The sequence below is a fragment of the Larus michahellis genome, chromosome 1 (genome assembly GCF_964199755.1).
Source record: "Larus michahellis chromosome 1, bLarMic1.1, whole genome shotgun sequence".
In the NCBI taxonomy this organism is placed as follows: Eukaryota; Metazoa; Chordata; class Aves; order Charadriiformes; family Laridae; genus Larus; species Larus michahellis.
The window spans coordinates 73669505-73690347 of NC_133896.1; the positions used below are offsets into that span (position 1 = coordinate 73669505).

The 20843-nt window shown below is 35.2% G+C and overlaps 1 protein-coding gene across 38 annotated transcripts in view; it reads left to right on the forward strand.

Annotated features, from left to right (window-relative positions):
- The window catches only part of C2CD5 (C2 calcium dependent domain containing 5), a 68909-nt gene that overhangs the window by 11789 nt on the left and 36277 nt on the right, over positions 1 to 20843 (forward strand). For 7 of the 38 annotated variants that reach the window (XM_074586500.1, XM_074586491.1, XM_074586510.1 and 4 more), the window contains 7 exons: positions 1892 to 2090; positions 4704 to 4855; positions 7738 to 7932; positions 10337 to 10422; positions 11353 to 11385; positions 16125 to 16233; positions 18058 to 18123. In XM_074586500.1, the coding sequence (XP_074442601.1) occupies positions 1892 to 2090; positions 4704 to 4855; positions 7738 to 7932; positions 10337 to 10422; positions 11353 to 11385; positions 16125 to 16233; positions 18058 to 18123 (840 nt within the window). Of the gene's footprint in view, positions 1 to 1891; positions 2091 to 3597; positions 3723 to 4703; positions 4856 to 7737; positions 7933 to 10336; positions 10423 to 11352; positions 11386 to 16124; positions 16234 to 18057; positions 18124 to 20843 lie in introns of all 38 variants that reach the window. The other 31 variants (XM_074586731.1, XM_074586659.1, XM_074586722.1 and 28 more) reach the window with 13 other exon arrangements.

The following is a 20843-nucleotide window of genomic DNA, read 5'->3' on the forward strand; positions in this document are numbered from 1 at the left end:
TATGTCAGTTTACAGGATTAACATATGTAACATATTATATATATATATAGCATATATCTTGCCTTGCATAAATAGTGAAAGTGGATAAAGTAGCACATGTAGAAGTATTCTGCTAGATTTTATTAATATTTTTATTCATGGTGGTGGTTAAGAGGGGAAAAAACCCAAAAGACCTCATAGGAATACTATTTCATTTCTTGTAATATAATGCTTCACATTGCAATGACTGATACTGGTGGCCACGCCTAAAGAATCCTGAAGATATCTGTTAATTTACGAGGCTATGGGTTTGTGGGATTGAGTGCACCCTCAGCAGTTTTGCTGAGACCACCAGTCTGTGTGGAGTGGTCAACACGTGGGAGGGAGGGGATGCCATCCAGAGGGACCTGCACAGTCTTGAGAGGTGGGCCCATGCCAATCCCAGGAAGTTCAACCAGGCCAAGTGCAAGGTATCTGAAGGGGGCCTACAAGGAAGCTGGAGAGGGAAGCCTGGATAAGGGCATGTAGCGATAGGATGAAGGGTAATGGCTTCAAACTGGAAGAGGGTAAATTTGGATTAGATATCAGCAAGAAGTTTTCCACTATAAGGGTGGTGAGGCACTGGAACAGGTTGCCCAGGGAAGTTGTGTAGGCCCTTTCCCTGGAAGTATTCAAGACCAAGCTGGATGGGTGTTTGAGCAACCTGGTCTAGTGGGACGTGTCCCTGCCCATGGCAGGGGGGCTGGAACTAGATGATCTTTAAGGTCCCTTCCAACCTAAACCATTCTATGGTGCTATGAATGAACCAGCCTGTTCCATAGATCTCTGTCATATTATGTGTTGTATGTGTAAAAAAGAATTCAGTCTCAATCTTGGCTTGAATGGAATTTGTAGCAATTTTCACTTGGCTAGAAACTTCCATACTCTAACTCAGTCTTAGAGATTTTTCCAAGACTAGGATAGGCATAATTTCAGCCTCTTCAGAAGTTTACAATAGGAACCTGTTCTGGTAACTTTAAAACCAAGCTTCTAGAAAGCAGTAGTGATAATTTCATTCCACTTGATTTCTTAACAGCATTGACATGGGGATCCTCTGGGACAGTGAGGCTTTTTCAGTTTAACAGAGGATTTTGGAAACCTTTCGTTTTCATCAGAGAGATATTTTCCACCTAGTATTACCAAGGCTGTCTAGCTATATAGATCAATGAGCTTTTTTTTTTTTTTTTTTTTTTAAAACATCCTGCTAAGTGAGCATCTATGTCAGACCATTGTCTTGTAGTTACAGTCTTTCAGGCTTTATGTGCAGCTAATAGAGGAGAAGTGGCAGTCTTTTGTTTGCAGTGAGAGAATGACATATCTGGTAATCTTGTTTTGCTTATTTGGTGTTAACATTTTGTAGTTGAGGCTGCCATAGTAAACACTACTAATTTAAAAAGAGCAAAAATTATGAATTGGGTTGAAATATGCTTAAATAAGTTTGTAAATAAAAAAATTAGAGATGACTATCCACAGGGATTTCAAAGATGTTGCATTGCTCTGAACCCTATGAAGGAGTATTTTGAAACTTAAGTGTGTTCCAGCGCGCATCTTCACCATCGCTCTCTCTCTCTAAGTAAGTAAAAAAGGGAAAAACAAATGAAGATAAACCCCAGAGAAATAAATTTCTGAAATAACGTGTTGTTTTCAGAAAAGATTGGGAGAAAAAAGGGAAAAAGCTGTGCAAATCATAAATATCATTATATGTTGTAGGAGGCAGAGATTGTGACCGGCTGCTTGGCATAATTATGGAAGATTGCATCTATTACCTCTTTTACTGACTTGGTTGGCAATTCCAAAAGCAGAGGCCAAAGACCACAAAAGAGCATAGGGGAAGTTTGCTGCAATTATGAGCTCTTTACCTTTTGTTTTGTAGGTGAATTGCAAAGGAAGATTGGCTTGAAGGTGCTTGAAATGAGAGGAAATGCTGTTGTTGGTTATTTGCAGTGTTTTGATTTGGAGGGAGAGTCTGGACTAGTAGTGCGAGCCATAGGAACAGCCTGCACGTTGGATAAATTAAGTAACACATCAGCATTTTTACCTGCATGTAACTCCCCATCCAAAGAAATGAAGGAGTAAGTATGAATTAATAGTTTGTAGGGAAACAAGTTTCATCTCTCTTCTTTTCATACTCATTCAGTTTTACATAACCGGTGTGATTTCTCTTTTTCCCCCAGAATTTGTTTTTCTTCTGTAGTTTTATTTGTCTGCAACTCAGTTTATATTCCGCAAATTTGAAATGTTTTAGGTTGGATTACTTATGTTATTTCTTTAGAAGCTGGAGTGGTGTTCCTTACTTAATATGACTTTTTTGAATCTATATAGCAGTGGTATTATGTATCCTTGTGTTGTGATCCACCAATTTCCTAACTACTAATTAGGTCTGCCTTGACTCTGTGTTTGTACGATAAACTTTTTTGTGAGGGCTTCTTATGATATACCTTCTGTTCAAGATTTTCCAAGTTCAGTACAGTCAGGTTTGGGCATTTATGCTGAACATATAAGAAAAGATAAATTTAAATTCAGACAGTTCTGTCGGTGATTTAGAGAATGATCCTGGAGTAGTCTCGTCTTTTTTGTGTGCGCTTTGCTTTTACTGTTGCAAAACAAGTAGGGCTATTGCAAAACAGGTAGAGTTAAACAGTGTACTCGCAAAGAAAACTTTTTATGATGAGAGGTAGAATTTCTTGGTATCTATTGTATCTATTGCAGCACCAAACACAGTTCGAATGCAATTTTTTAACGTGCATACAAATTAATAGAAAAGTACTTGCAGTCGTCTTCAAATTGTTACTACTTTGTTGCTTGGATACGTTAATTATTTTGTGTTTGATAGAGCAATCCAATTTCTGGAAGGAAAAAACATCACCAAAAAGTGTACTACTTATGCTGTGTTTCCAGAGGTATTAATTGAATTTGCCATTTTCATTAACTTGAACTGTTCTGTCATTACAATAGTAATTAGGCATTTTTGTTGTGCAGGCGTCAGTATGCTCTGACTTCTCAAAATTACTGGTTTCTATTGCAAACCATAGCTTGTTTAACTTGTCTTAATTTTAAAAATTTGCCATCAAAAGAGCTTCTGGATACAATGCAGCATAAAATAACAGTGGTGATTTTTAAAAAAAAAAAAAGGACCGGGTAACTACGAACTTAAAAAGCATTCTTAAATAAATCATTAGCTTTCGCTATGGAGCAAAATGTGGAAATTCCACCCCCTAAAGAATCTGTATTCAGCTTGGTGGTGGATGTTGTCAGAATCATTGTCCCTCAGTCCAAAAAATGGGAATGTTTCTCAAAGCCAGCAAAATCAACTAATACTTCTTATTTTTGGCTTTACTAACTTGATGCCCTGTTGCCAAAGAATTAATTATGCATTCACAAGCTAGTGCTTAAGCAGTTCCTTTTTCTCTTTTTATTTCATCTGGACTCTTGCATGCTAGGAATTTAAATTCTTAGAGTCTGCTTAAAGTAAGAGATCTCCTCTAGCTAAACTTCCCTGAAATCATTTATAACATAACTTTGCAACCTGTTTGTATGTATTGTTTTCTTTTCTTCCACCTTGGCTGCAAATTCTCTCAGGTCTCCGCTGGTTCATCCGCCAAGCCATGGATGCCGCTCGACTCACAACAGCCCAATTCACACTGCTACTGGCTCACGACTTACTCAGAACTTCTCTGTGTCTGTTCCCACTCTCATCTACACTGGTACGAGACTGCTCAGACTCAAGAGCTGGGGAGAGGCAGGCCACAGGCACAGTGGTCGCAGAGTGCAGGCAGGCAGGCAGTGTAGGCAGGTACCACCCATCTTTTCCTCCCTCATTTTCTCATGGAGACACCTGTTGTCAGTGAAGAACTACTCTGTGTGCAGCTGCTGAAACAAAGGCAATAGTTTCTTGAAAATGCCTCAGAGTCTCTTCCACAAAGCCACACTCTTCATTTCTTTTTAACGTGCTTACTTGCTAAGAAATTAAGTAAAAATAAGTTGGCTTATCTGGGGAACATTCGCTATTTTACATTCATTGGAGGAAATCACATTTTGATTGGAGTTCATAATTGCTTACAAGCATAATTTCGGTATGATATTTAGGTTTTAAACTGGTTATAGGAAGGGTATGTGCCATTTGTGGAAGAGATGGTTTTAGAGAGCAGGTAAGTCAATCTGTGCATAAGCGAACTGTTTGTCAATATAGTTGTTCCCATAAAGATTCTCCTCTTTGCTCTGTTTTTAGCTGTGGCATGCTGCTGATGCTATAGGATAAGGAAACATTTTTTTTTTCCTTAAAATGCATATGTGTGTATATACATAAATGTATGAATATGTATAAACACAAATATAATTTGAAATCATTTTTTCTTTACTAAACTAACTCAAAGCATTGTGTATTTGACCAGATTTTAAGCCATAAACTGTTTTCAATTTTTTCTTTTGCATATATATAATTTTTTTGTCACATCTCATGCCTCTCATTTGGCTTAATTGTTTCATTGTAGATTATCAGCATCTATCTGTAGAATGCTGAATGGGTAAAACCAGCATTTCTTTGCCTCTGGCCTCATCCCCAGTCTCGCACCTAAGGAATAGCTGCTGGCCCTGCCCCAGTCCCATCCTGGTGTTTGGATCATGCTGCTGTCAGCCAGGTCCTTTGGCACAGGATTACTGAATATGTTTCCACCTTCTTCTGGCAGGATTCCCTTCAATGAAGATCCCAATCCCAATACTCATTCATCAGGACCCTCCACCCCTCTGAAAAACCAAACCTATTCCTTTTCACCTTCCAAGTCCTACAGTCGACAGTCCTCTTCTTCTGACACAGATTTGAGTTTGACACCCAAAACTGGTAAGGCGCTTCCACCCACTTTTTGTTTAATTTGTGTTTCTCTTTTTATATTTTCATTCAACCCCTTTTTGCTTTTTGGCATTTAAGTTATCAAAATGATGTGGAAATTGGAGACTTCAGATAGCACACCTCAGGCTTGAAAGGGTGAAAATTTAAATCCTGCTTATATTTACGCTATTCTGGATAACATTAAAATGACATTTGTAACACAACTGTATTCAAGTCAAAATAAAACATTTTGGAGCATTAAGGGAGTCCTAAGTAATTGCCTTTTTCATATTTCCTCCATTTCATATTACAAATCATGGGAGTACATTTCTCACCACAGTATGTTAAGGACAGTGTTACTAAACCTATGTAGTCTTCAAACCTAATGCCTTGTGCTATAAGTATTTTGCATACATTTCTCTGTGATCTTTAACTCCTTTGTGCAAATGCAGTACTAGAAATGTAGCAGCTGCTGTCTTTTTATTCTCCTTAGTATATGGAAATGGCTTTACGTACATTTTGAAAGTAACTTAAATTATACTCCAGCAATCTTCAAAAACCATTTTTCTTTCTCCATTGGTCTGTCATAATTTCTTCAACATTTTGTTTCCTCCTTCCTTATTTTTCAGTCTGTGGTTAGAATCATGTCAGTAATACTGTCAGCACAACTCAAAGAATTATTTTTTTGTTTATTCTCCATTATTTGACCAATGCTCTTAGTTTTGCTACCATAGGACAAAATATTTTGCAGAATTGTTTCTAACAGTTTGGTTGCTTTTGAAATGGTGTTTTAAATTGTGGTATTTGAAGCTCAGAACGTTCTTGTCTCCACCTAATCTAGACAATTTTTAAGCATATTAAAGTAGTTGATTCAGCTTTACTTGATAGCACCCCTTTCAAGAATTTTTCCAAGTAGATAAGTTAAATGTTGCGTTCAAATGCAGTTATATTAAATATTTTACCCAGTTTATACCCTATATATCTGTTAAAAAATGTTCCCAAGTAGGAAGCTGTCTTTCTTAGTACTATCTTCTCTGTCCTGTTTTTAAACAAAAAAACCAAAAGCACCCTTTTTTTTTTTTTTGTCCTTTTATGTAAATGATGACTGTTTTGTGGATAGCTGTGGTAGTCACTTGTTTAAAGGACCCGCAAATGTAACTGGATACTTATTATGTAGGAGAACCACAAATTCATGTTTGCTTTACTGAATATTTGAAAACCTGTTTCTTTTGATCAAATTTTCCATGGTAAGAATTGTGCTGTGTAAAGGATTAAAATATAACATAGCTGGTCATCTTTATGGATGTAAATGTTCTGAATTTGTGAAGGTGGCAACTCACTGTGAATTTGTCAAGTTTTTTAAAGCAGCAACCTTTTATCGTTCCTGGTGTTGTTATGTAGGTGGATGGCCCGTCTTATCTTTAGTCAGTTAATTCAGAACTGAAACAGATTGTGTAATTGGTACCTCTTATTTTTAGGTATTTTTCAAGTGTATGAAGATATTTTTTAGCCATCTTTTTAGTATTAAAGCTACAGTGAGCACACTTTTGCTTATGAGCACTGTCATCTTAGCAGCTTTTAACTCTGCTACTGAAACTTGTCTTAAGAGGATTTGCTGATTGCATTTAAAAATTCTGTATCTTGGTGTTACATACTAGATTTTGAATCTTAATAGCTTAAAAGGACAGCATCTCTTGAGTTGTTTTGTTTACCTTTTACCAAAAATTTGATGATGTGCAGAAGATACTTCCATAACATACTAAATTCAGTATGTTGTTTTTAACGATTTACTGTATATGTTTAGACCTCTTCTAATTTCCTAAGACTGTTGTTATGTTGGAATATTTCAGTGTGAAAGTTGGTGATGTTAGTGTTTAAAAAAAAAAATCAAAAAAATGCAAACATCTCGCGACATGTTAAACTATCAAATCTGAGATACTCGTTACTCAGATTGGCTGATGTGAAAAATGGAGTATTTTCTGATGTTTCTGCAGTACATTATATTCCTCTCCATGTCTCAGTCAGGTAGCTAGTGTGGTCACGCGTTTGAGATGGAGACTAACCTGGAAAAAGAGTGCAGATACCACAATTTCACATTATGAATAACTAAACAGAGGGGATTAGACACTTAAGCAGATCCAAATTTCAGTTTTCAGTAGGTCCAAATCAGGAGAATATTACCTTAATGTCTTCTATAAAGTACAGTTGTGATTGTTATCCGTTCTTGTCTATACCTGGTCTTAATGTGAGGGGAAATTATTCTGTGCTGAGAGCGCTTGTTTTGGTTTGAAGTTAGATGTCTTCTGTGAATAGTGATATATTTTATGCCACTGCAAACTAACAGAATATCAAGCTGACCAAAAACATGACAAATTTTAATCACGTTTTGATGTGATGTAGTATATGTTTGGAGGAAATTGAGAAGGCAGGAACTCCTTTTCTGTGTGGGAACTTAGAATTTTACAAGATCATAAAATCATAAATCACAAAACAGATCCATGACTTCTCTGGAAAATAACTTTTTCTACCTAAATAATTAAAGTAATCAGATTAAGTATGTGAGAAGACGGTGATATTTAGTGTTTACTCCATAGTTTGTTACCAAATTATGTAGAAAATTTAAAATGAATGTTAGACTACCATGGCTTTAAAAAAAATAAATTTTCAAAATAAAGTTAATCAGGTCATGATTTTTGACAACATGCTTCTCATTCACATTGTGGAGCTTTATTGTCATTCCATTTCTGTGTATGTTGAGAAATAACTTAGGAGTAAGTGCTGGTTCATTTGGAGAAAAAAACAAAAAAAAATTGCTTCATTTTGATTTCTTCCGTCTGTTTTTTTAGTCATCTTCTGAATCTACATCTCTTTGTCTCTATTACTTTCCTCCACAGCACCCTCCCCGCAGGGACCTAGGATTTTCCTGTTTCCCAGCTCCCCTACACTCTCTTGTGATTCCCCACATCTTAAAAAGTCCTGTCTCCTCCTCTCGGGGTCTAGCCTTAACCCTCTACACTCTAGCCATGTCAGCCCAGTTGTTCTGAGGAAAAGTGTTTCTTTCACTGAAGAGCTGCTTCTGGCTGCTTCTGGTAGGATCAATCTATTATGGCCTTTTAAACAAACTTTTAAGAAAATGTTGTTGTTAGTTGATATGGGGGCATTTAACACACAGCCTTCTATAACCCTATGTTTTTGTTCAATTAGCCTCTGAAAACTGCTGGCTACATGACTATTCATACCATCTCTCACCTCTGCCCAGAAGCTTGAAACAGCTTCAGAACTACTTAAAGGATTTGAAACATACGTAGTTTATGCTGCAGAACTTTCTCCTTTTACCTCCCAAAATTTCCTTTGGTAATTGGACTAAAATAATTTACTGTTTTGGGTTTTGGTTTTTTTTTTTTTTTGGAATCCCCCTCATTCCCTTCACTTTGTTGTTCCTATATTTTGCATGGAACAAGCACTTGCTCATTAATTCATTCATAATTTATTGAAATAATGACTATCAGATGGCTAGCAACTCTGCTTTTTAATTTAATCTTTTAAACAAAACTCGTACAAACTTTTTATTTTTACTGCCTCCTTTTCCATTTCACTGACATGCATTATTTTCATAGATTTAAATTAAATAATTATTACTGCTTTTGTTCTGTAGAAACTATTTTGATTAGTTTGTATTTTTTGAGTTTGTTTCATGTTCAGTATTTATACTGTGTTTGTCTGTATTTAATATTGTATAGTCCCTGACAATGATGTTTAGAATCAATGCCAAATAGTAAAAGCAATTTAATCTTGCTTAATGGGACTATACAGATACTAATACTTTTGTTTCCTTATCCAAGAACAGCTAAAAATATTCATTAAAAACGATAGTATTTTTATATATAATTGTATGGTAACGATAGCCTAGTAATTTTTGAAAATGTTAGGAATTAATTAATGTACATTAGTAATTCTGATCTTATTTCCAGATCTCCCAGTCTTTGTTTAAAACAAATAACTGCACTTTGATGTATATGTACAATCTCATTCATGTTTATTAGATGCTTGATCGGAAGAAAAAGGAAACTAGCAAGGAATTGTTACGTTAAAGTAGTTATAAATTCTGTAAAAGAAAATCTTTGCTTCATTCATAACTGTTTGCACTGTGGTGTTTGTATTTCATCCTGCTCCTGACACTTCTTTTTGTTCTTTATCCTGTGCTTTCCTATACAACTTAAGTGTTTATTTTTGCTCTGTCAAGTTAGCACTGATGGTTTTAGATAGAAGAAATATCAACGATAGTATGTTTTTAGGCATGAAATATTGCCAAGAAAATCTGATTCACCAGCATTGTGTTTACTTTAGGAAAAACACAATCTTGGTATGTGTTTATTTTTTACTTCTGTGATTTCTAACTGTAGAGCAAATAGCTTACTGTCATACATGTAACCTGCATCTCAACACACTCAGTTCCTTGATAACAGCTAGTTAATAGCAAAGATATTAGTATATCTGTTAAACTTTCTGTCTCTTCTGAAAAGTTCCTGTGCTGGGTGATAGGGCAGGGAGTAAAATATATGAAAGAAGGAAAGAGAGAATTACCCATATTATGCAAAATTGGAATTTATTTCTTATTGTCATTTACAGTTAATCTGCAGGTTATGTGTGCAAATATAGTAATCAAATAAGTGTGGCAGTTTTAAATGCTGAGCAGTAGTCTTTAGTGTATTTGAATGAATCAGATAAGTGAATATTTCATTGCATAGATATTAAAGAAAATAAAATTAATTGGTAATATTTTTCAGAGTTTATATTTCAAATCAAAGGATGTGCATTGCCTTTGCAATTTTCTTTTTGGTCCCAATCTTGCATTATATAGCTACTACTGTAATTATGTGTACGGTCTTCTCCCAGTCGTTAGGAAAGGTGATTTAGTTACTCTGAAACTCTCAGAAAGATGGTTTTTTATTACTTTTTTTTTTTAAATGATAATGACAGGAGAGAGAGATACTTGACTATAGAGTAATTCGGCTGAGAGGCATTGTTCAACAATGTGGAATTAATGGTGACTTTGTAGCCCTTTTTGATAAGGGCTGAAAATCTGATTATGTAGAAACCTTCTGTGAAAAGCAGAGAAGGTAGATCTATATTGAAATCATAGTCAAAACTCCCAATAGTAACAAGAAAAAAAAAAAGTTATAGTAAAGAATTTCAAGCCCAGATCTTGAAGTCTTTGTATTTTGAAGGTTGGTTTTTTTTAATTCAGGTTGACAGAAGAGAGGGATCCTAGATCAGGGGCATTTTGTCAAAATGCTAAAAACCCACTACGAATCAGGTGAAAACCAAACCCCAAAACACACCCCCCCAACCCCAAATTAAACTGTGATGCTCAGTATTATGGGGATAATTTGACTGTTTTCAGTGACTATTTTATATATTTTTTAAATAAAAGCTTGATTACAAATTATAATATATGTTTCTTTGAATGTCATTTGTACCGATACTCTTCAGGAATGGGCAGTGGGAGTGCTGGAAAAGAAGGGGGGCCATTTAAAACTCTCTTAAGACAACAGACTCAGTCAGCTCTGGAACAAAGGGTAAGGCATTTTCTGCTTATATTTCTGATCTACTGAAGTGAATTTAGCTTGTAGTAAGTTAAATGATTCCTGTTACTTTCTGTTTAAAAATAAGTGTAATTTTTAGGTCGGAAAACTTACTGCAAATGTTGCACATTTAATAGCCCTTTTATACACAAATTATTTAAATTTTTATGTATTACTAAAGTGTTAGAAAAGTGGAACAAATAACTGTAATGGGCACAGCACTCAAGTGATTACAGTTGGTGTTATAAGAAAGAGTTGTAGCAAAAATTACTTCTATTTATTCTCTGTAAGTCTCTGTGTAAGTTTAATACTTTACCATCATTTGTTTAGTGAAGTTTTTAAAGAAGGCAAATTCAGAAACATTGGAATGGCTATAAACAAGGTGAAAATCCCATTCATAATGGCAAAACTTCCAGTTTGAAAAATGGAATTGATGCATAATTTAGCTTTCGTTCCACTACATGAAGTGGTGTGCATGTAGCCTTTAGAAAATGGTGACTTAAACCTAACTCACTTCCCAAGCAATAAAGGGGCTTTATAGATTTACAGCTTTTTGGAGAACCTCTGTAGGACCCAAAATGCTGTTTATTGTTATGCTGAATAGGCTGTATAATAAAAACAGTGTTTTAAATTCTTTGTTTAAATTTTGGAATGAGTCCTTGCCACTTTTTTTTAATAGATTATGTACTGCTTTTGTCAAAATGTTATCAGTGAGGTGTCTTGAAGGAAGAAATGTGAACGTTTACCTATTTAGAAATAAATTCTAGTTTAATTAACTATTTCTGTCTACCTGAACTACTTGCTTAGAACCATATACGTTTGTTGAAAACAAAATTGGCTACAACTGTGAAATATAAGTGAATAGCTGCTATTTTGAGTAAGTGGATGATTCTCTTCTCATTTTTTGTGTTATCCGTTGCTAAGGGAGGATCGCCTCATAGGTTCTGTAGAAGGCGGGTATGTTCCAAAACATTGTGTGACGCTTTGTAGCCCTTTTTTCTTGTATTAAGGATTTCTAAACAATTATTTGAAGTATTTTCATTTTCTTTTTTGTGAGATTTTGCAGATTTCTTTGTAATCTTGTTTATGTAGGATTTTTTTTTATTTGTTCTGTTATTTTTAAAATCATTTATCAGATTGGCATATTTTCCTTAGTATTTTGCATGTTGATACGTATAAGTTAAAATTTTAATTTCTCTTTAAATACAAATCCATGGCTTTTTGCTTTTAATGTTTCAGTTTGAAAAAAGTGCTTTAAAAAGAACCTTTTCTCTGTTTACCTTTGATTTTGCTAGCAGTTCAGACATTTCATGGCTATCTGTTCTTTGTTTAGGAAGCTTTTAAAAACAATTAAAAATGTAAATTAAGAGCACTTAATGTATTTTTAGAGATTGAATTATTTGCACATTGTTTGGATAAGGCCTGTATATTGTCTACTGGAAAAAAATGTCTGTAAAACATGCTGATTTTGTTGTTAATGAAGATGTAGCAAAGCATGTGGACAGTTAATTGATACAAAAAAAATGTTCGTACTGTCTGACAATGTCATACTGGATGTGTTTTTGCTGTGGTTATCTCTTTTGGTTGCCTTAAGGTTGAGTTACTTAACTCAAATGAACATTTACAATTTATTTTGTCTGTTTTAATATTGCACACGTAAATAGTGCACTCTAGTTACTCTAATCTCTGGATTATTTAGCGTAGTGCTTATTTGGGAAAACAAAGAGCAAATTCGATATCTATAATATATTTCCACGTTTATTATATATATAGTAAGTTCTTTCGGGTCTTAGTCCAGTTTACTTGGGTATATGGTAATGCTAAGGCATATTAAAACCAGTTCATTTAACTGGATGCCTCCACAGCTTTTTTTTTTTTTTTTTTTTTTTAAAAAAATCAAATGTATGTTTAATGTGTTACTCAAATAACCCTAATTGCAAACCAGAACAGATTTTGTTGGAAGGGTAATGTTACTCGATTTCTTCCAGGAAAATACACCAGCTGTGGGAAAACTCACATACATGTTATGTTCTACATTAATACATTTTTAGCAATCCGCAGCATGCCTGTTGGTAGCAAGTGTAACTATAGCCCGGATATCTTTGTGTATACTCTTATCTATACATGTGTATGCTGTATTTCCAGCAGTGGGAAAATTTGAGCTTACTTTACTCATAAAAAATTAGTCTATGTTTTTGTAGAAATGGCCAAATGCTGCTCTTGGTGGTATTTTGTATTTCTACTGACCTCAACTTGGATAAATGCTGTTTTATTCCTCCACGTTTGCATTCTGCAAGTGCTTGAGAGATTTTTACTGCTGCCTTTTCAAAGTGGAGATCTGTTGATCTTCATCTCTGAAGAGCACTGCTAGATAACTGTTGTGTTAGAGTGCAGTTCTCTGCGTGATTCTTTTGCCTGACTTAAGCAACTTTTCTTTCCAGCAACTTCTTGTTGCTATCTAGCCCATCCCCTCAGTTCGGTTGAAGAAAAATTGTAAGATGTTTTGACCGCCTTATGAGATGGTAGCACAGTAACAGTGCTTAGAATAAAAATAATTCAACCAGGAAATTAGCAGTATTTTAATGTGGACCAGTTCCCTCCTCTGATTCAATGCAAAAAGCTCTATGAACATACCTGAGCATTATGAGTATTAGCTGAGGGAGCGGTACAATGATGGGAATGAGTGAATGGCTGGAAGGGAATCTGAGAACTGCTTCAGCTGGCACTAACACCAAATGATACGTGTGTGTAGCCTTGTTCCATGTGCTTTTTCATTGTTTTGTGTGTCTTTATATGAAATGTAGTTAGAAAAGCATACTAGCAATACATGTACGCGTATACACAAACATTTTTAAATATTGTATTAAACAAATATTTATAAGGATTTTATTGTAGCCTTATCAAACTTTCCCCAAATGCCAATTATAAAATCTCATATGTAGTTTCAAGGATTAAACCAGTGACGGTTCTTTCATGGTCTGTGCAGTCAATGACTGTGAAATGGCATGGTGAATTAGTAACGGTATAATGATTGACCGTCTTCAGTTGTAGCTTGGAAATTTTAAGATCATCGTGTCTTCTCACACGTGGGAATACTCTGTGCTTACATCACCTTGATGTCAAGATAGTCCTTTGCAAGTTGCAGTAATAGGGGAGACTTGTAATATGGAAATGCTGCATCTGGTTCTTATGGAATCTCTGTTTTCCATGCAATAAGTATAGCTTTATAATTTTGAAATATTGCGGATGACCACATGTAATTGAGGCTGGAACTTGTATTTGAGTAATATAGTAATAAAACCCCCTAAACCTCTAAATGAGCTCAAAAAAGAAAAAAAAAAATGGGGGGAGGAGGGGAAAGCCCATCATACAAAGGGATGAAATTCTATCTGCATCAGAATGAATGAGACATTGTTAATGGAGAAGGAGCATGTCAGAAGGGTTCAGTGAGTCAGTTACCCAGATTTGTCTTTGGCTGAAATTAACTGGTAAGACATAAGTCTAATTTTAGCATGTATCATAATAGACGCTTGCAAGTGTCAATATATTGATTGTGATAAAACCATGTTACTAAAGTTTTATTCCTGGTTTTTGGTGTAGGGAATCAGGCAAACTGCAAGTCTGAACACGTTGTAATTACTTGCAGTACACAGCCTTATGAAAGTGAACAAAAGATGAATCTCCACATAGATTAAAAAGCATCACATTTGCTTATGTTTTAGAGCATGAAGTATTGTTCACTTTGTTTACTACATACTGCTTTAGCACAATTTAAGTGTGAGTATATATATGTATGTATAAAATATAAATGTAGTATAGGCTTAATGGAATTTCATACAGGTGGCATATGCAGTAGACTGTTTTATTGATTCTGTAGTTATGGGGAATTCCTTATTTTTAATGTCATTAACTACATTCAAGGGACCGAGCAAATGTGTATATTATATATACAAATTTAAATTACGCAGAACGAGTGTCATGGAATTACACAGGGATAAATACTATCAGTATACTTGTGCATCACTGCGCAGTTGATATTGCAGAACCCCACAGTGAAGGAGGATTATAACAAAGTATTGATGTACTACATTTTTTTCTATTTTTTTGGCATGAGAAACGTACAGAAAAGGAGTTCAGACTGTGTTGTAGTCAGAGCTTTCTGACTATTTTGATAACCTGCAGAGCACCTTGTGATCTGTTAAAACTTTCTGGGGGAATCTTTTTGTAGCCCTCTCTAGGGATCTAGCGGTGCTCCTGAAGACAGGTTAGTCAAGCAAGTTTGCAGAGTCCTATGGTGAAGCCTTCCTGCTTTTTAACTGCATTATAAGGCACAACTGCAGGTTTTGGGGGTTGGTTTTGGTTTTTTTCTTCTGGTTGTTGATACTACGGTTGCTGATTTCAAAGTTTGCCTCTTACTTTTGAAAGTCTAGGCTAAACAAAAACGCAGAAAACTTGAAGTTTGTAGGACCTTTTAAAAGTTGTAAGAGTTCTTATAAGAAAGGTGCTAAGAATTCTGAAGTGTTACTTTTTAAATCTGCATTGGGCTTTAGTTTAAGAGGACTCTTCATGCCATGTATTGCTGGAAGAACCACGATCCTCATTTAATCTGCAGCATGTACACTGTTTAGGTAGAAGCTCAGTTGAACTGTACAGTTGCTAGTGCTTCCAGTATGTGAGAAAGGAATCTATACTGTACTTTCTCTCATATAAGATTATGGTGTTTATTTTTTCCATTTAATCATCATGACTATACAAACCATGACTGCATGATTTTTCTTTTCTTTTTTTGCCTCTCTGCATTTAGAATTGCTGAACGTAAATCTGTTGCCTTTCCCCCATAAGTGTGCTATCGCCTGTATATTAGACATTCCATAGAATGTCTCTGTGGAAAATAAAATCTTCCAGTTTTGGGCTCACCTCCTTTGAATATGACTGTTTTATTTCATCACGTGTGTCATGAAAAATTACAGTTGTCACTTACTTTGCCTCTTGTATGAACTATGTTTTTTGAGTAGTTGCTGAAACTTACAAATTCTTAGTTTTTACTAATTCATAATTAAAATTAATTCATGCATATGAATTGGAATTGAGTTTCCATATAGGAACTTAGAATTGTATTTCAAAGACTTGTACTGTATTGTAGAAGATGGATATTTGCTTGTTACGTTTAGAGCTTACGACACGGGCAAACAAGTCAGTTAATATTTTTTAGCTATGTTTTCCTGTAAAAGACGTTCATCATTCTTGCAAGACTACAGTTTGTTTTACCCTGTGCTTCAGGATCAAACTGCAGTCAGTTGTAACAAGACGACCTTAAAAATGGAGAAAAATGTTCATTTTTTTCCTGTCACCTAATGAAAGTAGAATTATGTTGTTTAGCTGCTATCCTCAAAGTGGACCAGTAGAGCCTTTGTTAACAGAAATGTGTAAAGTTTTGATTATTTATTGATACTGTGCTGAAATACAACTCTATGGGGGAAAAGTATTCTTACATTGTGTAACACCTCTTCTTTTGTTATACTATGGGTACGTGAAGAGGTATGGTTACGTAGTGCTTAGTAAGCTTGAAGGACATGTTTGGCCTAATGTAACTGCTTTGCTTGTGTTTCAGGGAAATTAGCAATTCACTGCATGTTTATTGGCAATCAGCAGTGGTTGGTAAGCAGTCATTTGATGTTTGTTTTTAATCATAACAGGAATTTCCATTTTTTACGTTGACGACCTTTCCACCAGGCTTTCTTGTCCACGTTGGCGGTGTTGTCAGTGCACGGTCTGTGAAACTCCTGGATCGCATTCACAATCCTGGTATGTTAACACAAGAACAACTTCCTTTCCCAAGTCCAGTCATAATGATCATGTACTTATAATCTTTATAACTTTACAACATACCAGTATTTGAATAGATAGTATTTGAATAGATAGAAATATATTCTAACAATGTATATTAAAAGCAATATTTTTCAGAAATAATAGCTATTCAGAGGGTATGTTTTTAGTGAGAAACTTTTCAGCAAGTTAATGAAATAATAAAGTACTTTGAATCCAATAACTTTGCACTAAAAACTGTCTTTGGATTATTGAGTTTTTAGTTATTTCTTCACCACTTCTTAATATTAAAACTTGATGCAAGTTTTCCATTCAAACAAAAATAAGATGAAATACTTGATTTTAATTATGAATGTCTTCTAATTTACAGCTCCTTGATATCCTTAAGGACTAATGACTACAATTTAGCTCAATACATGTTTTTAACCTCTTTTGATAAAACCTTTACAGCTTTTTTTCTGTTATTAAAAACATATTCTGAACAGTACTTTAAGATTTTTATTTAATATTTATCTGGGAACCCCACTGCTGGAACATGTGTATTTTGCATGTCCTAGTTCTGACATCAGAATTAAGTGGCTCTGGAGATTTTGTTGTTATATTCACTGAGACAAGCTGAGGAATACTCTGTAAAAAGCTGGAGTTAACAGCACGCTTGAAAATGGAAAGGAGAGTAAAAAATAGCACCTGTATTGGTTTTGCATGCACTAGTCAGGAGTAATAAAGCAAAGTTTGTGGAAATGCATCTTTAAAAGCAATTTAAAGAAAAAAATAATCTTTCTTCCTTGTCTTTCTTCTTCCTGTGGCTAAAGGCGAGTAATTCTGCAAGCAGGTAGATTGTCGCTGATCTAAAGATTCAGTAAACTGACAACATGAAATAAAATCTGAGACTTAATTTGGATTACACCCCCCGACTTTAAGGAATTTTTTTTAAGGCATATGAGTGCACAATATTATTCTTTTCCCCCTATTTTTAAGATTTATTTACACAGTGGAAGAAGATTGAGAAATGTCAAAAGTATAGTTTATATGTGAGTCCTCCCTTTCTTTGTCACAGAGCTGTCTTAGGCTTCTGTATTTTCAACAGATTTCTGATACGGGTCATGTAGGTGCAAAATTTACTGTGTGATAAATTTAGTTAAGACAAAATGAAAAAATAAATCAATTTTGCTCAGAAGTTTTAAAAAGTAATTTCTTGCATTATGCACTCCTCTGTTTTTACCAACTGACTGAAGGCAGGATACGATATGAGAGAAGAGAAGTTGTGCATATTTGCACAACTAAGTGGTTCATTGCAGTGTTTTTATGGGACTTGTGGATTGCTCCTGACAAGTGAATGTAAGATGCATGATACTTTGAACTCAGTATATTGCAAAACAATGAAGACAAAAGGGGGAATGAAGGCACATGTCTATTGGAGGGAAGGTGAAGAAGTAGAGAAAAATTTTCTGATATAGTGATGATCATACTAAGCATTTGAGTCAATTCTGTAAAAGATTAAAGGAAACGAACTGGCAAATGAATAAACAGGAAAATGTAGAAGAGGAAAGAACATTTGAATGTGTATTGAGAACTTATCAATAAGACAATAATTGCTATATACTGTACACTTTGATCACGCCTAGTGCTAGATTGCTATAGCATGCTCCTTTTTTCCCTTTCTATTTCAGCCTCTTATTAACTCTGCTGTCTGTGTCTTTCCAGTTCCTGTGGAGTGGTGTTGTCAATTGTGTTCTTGTTGGTAGTTTTTTTTCACTATTCTGCTCCTATAACTGATCTACTAATTTGCTGTTTTGAACTCAGCCTTTGTCGGAATTATGGGTAACACAAGATCATACAAACTGCTAGACTGGAATAGTTTCAATTCAGGTATTTTACTAGTCATTCAGTACTACATATGCTGACAGAAATTATGGCAGCTCAGTGAAGTTCTTAGAAATGCTGTAGGATATTTAGGTTAATGCTTCAAATTTAAATCTATTTAATCATCAAATGCCTAAGTGTCTTGTTTTAATGTTGTTAAAGGATTTCTTTAAAATTGCAAAACATTGTTTTAGTATAAAATAGTCTTGCTGAGGATAATTTAATATCAATCTGGAAAGCTGACTGTTCTAATGATTGGTTTGTAGTAGCTTTCAGCTTAGTGTCCATGAAGCAAGAAATTTAGGGAAAGAGAGTGAATTCTTATTTATACAGTTGGGATCAAGTCAGGTGTGAATTCTTTTTTTTTTATTTTTTTTTTTAGTAATTTTTTTTGTTGGTTGGTTTGATTTTTTTTTTTTTTTTGGGGGGGGACGACGCTGTTGGTTAGTTTTGTTTTGCATGAGCTTGCACTTTCTTCAAGGATGGCTGTACTTCTGTTAATTTCAGGAGACTGGTGAATGTGTTTCTTCTAACTAATAGATATAAAAGTTGTCCAAGAGAATGCAAAACAGATGAAGAGGACTATCTCTTTGAAGAGAAGGGTAGTATGTAGTCTGGGATCTCTTGGTTCATAAGTCTGGTATTGTAAAATGCAATCAGCTTTCAGGACTTAGAGCATAATTATTTGAACTTTTTAATCACTTTTACACTTAACTTGAAAAAAGCCCCAATATTCTATTTTTTTTATGCAGCTTCAGGGATCAAAGTGTGTAACTCCTTTGTAAAGCTGCAGAGAGAACGGATGAGTTGATAGATAAAAGCTACACAGAGTACTCTGGTCTGTTAAAACATAGGAAGAACGTAGGAAGTTCCACCTAGACATGAGGAGGAACTTCTTTCCTTTGAGGGTGGCAGAGCACTGGAACAGGCTGCCCAGAGAGGTGGTGGGGTCTCCGTTTCTGGGGACATTCAGAACCCGCCTGGACGCATTCCTGTGCAACCTGCTCTAGGTGACCCTGCTCTGGCAGGGGGGTTGGACTAGATGATCTCCAGAGGTCCCTTCCAGCCCTACCATTCTGTGATTCTGTGTTAGGGAGAGAAGTAAGGACTTCCCACCCCCTCCCTCGTTCTGCCCCTTCCTCTCTGGAAATGTCGCGTGCTTTGGAAGAAAGGCGGGCAGAACTTCTCTGCATGTAATATCTAAGCCAGCCGACCTTGCCAAACTTCGATGTTTTTTAAAGCTGGCACAGTAAAAAGGTATAAAGCTGACCTCTGGGGGTTTGTTTTCCCCTGGAAACAATCTTTCCTTCTTGGTACTTCACTGTTGCAGTGCAGCTGTGTCATGCTCAGTTTAAATTATCTGTATACATTTTTTATTTTACAAATAGTTCAATAACAGCTAGTGCCTAGAACTGCTAGCTCATTTTTGTATCCTTGTTCCTCGCTACAGTAAGTGTCCTGTGATACTATAACTATGAGGTTTTCTGGTTTTGATGGTTTTACTTGCTTGTTCTAAAGTGATGATCTTTTAAAATGAATTTTACTTACCGTATGAAAATAATATTATGAAATTATCAGATCTATTACTGGTATAGCATAGTCTGATCCAAGGTGTTAAAAATGTGTCAAAATTTTTCATCTTGTATGCTACCTTGAAAAGTTTGAATTAATTGTTGCTTCTTCAAGATAGTGTTTAGTAGGATATTACCATGGAAGAATTTTATTAGAATAATTGTATTAGAATTAGAATTGTATTAGAATTAGAATTGTATTAGAATAATGGTGTAAATGAGGTATGTACAGACACTAAATACATGCGTTGAGGTAGGCTAGAAAGTAATCCAGAAATGTAAGCCTAGGAAGCTAAGGGGAAGTGACAAATTAATTTCTTGACAGAATAACCAAAACAGTAGCCTAAACTTTTTCAAGATAACAGGAAAGAGGAGGAAAATGCATATAGATATATCCATATATATATATATGCATTTTATGTCTGGAGGTGGTTGTTACACAAAAATTTTGGAATAGAGGTCTAAACCAAACAGTAATTTTAGAGTTAATACCTCACTGAGAACTGTCTGTACTTTTGTTGCCTTGACATGCGTCAGCAGCTCTGTAGGAACAGTCTTGATTAATCCTACCAGTTAGGGACTGAGCGGGTTATGCTTATATTCCTGGAAGTACGCTGCTTTTGCAGTGGTAGGTGTATTGCTGAACGAAGAAGATGGGAGGAAGAGAGTAGATCAGTCATTACATATGATGTGTGATGGCTAGTAGAGTTGCAGATTACATACAAGTTAACTCTGTCTTGGACTGGAGTAATGAGTATGCTCTGCAGATCTGTTATCATTGAGAAACCAAAGGAGAAGATTTCTGTTCATCTCCCCCTTTTAGGGCTTTATTGCCAGCTCTGTCATTGCTGGCTAATAAATGGTCTGAAGGAGAGCAGGGATTTATACAGCTTAAGGAAAACAATACTACATCTTTACATTATATTCACATTAGAAAAAATGTAATCACAATCATAAGTAGGCTAAAATTATTTTCCTTTTTGAAAATGTTCAGGCTTCATTTAAGCTTGCTGGTAACCTGTGTAGCATAGAAGAATTCTTTTTTTTTTTTTTTTTTTTGCCAATGGCAGGGAGGCTTGTTTAACTAAGTGTGTAAGATACAATAAGGCCATCTGATGGTGGTGAAGTATGAGACATTTGAAGATGTTTGAAAAT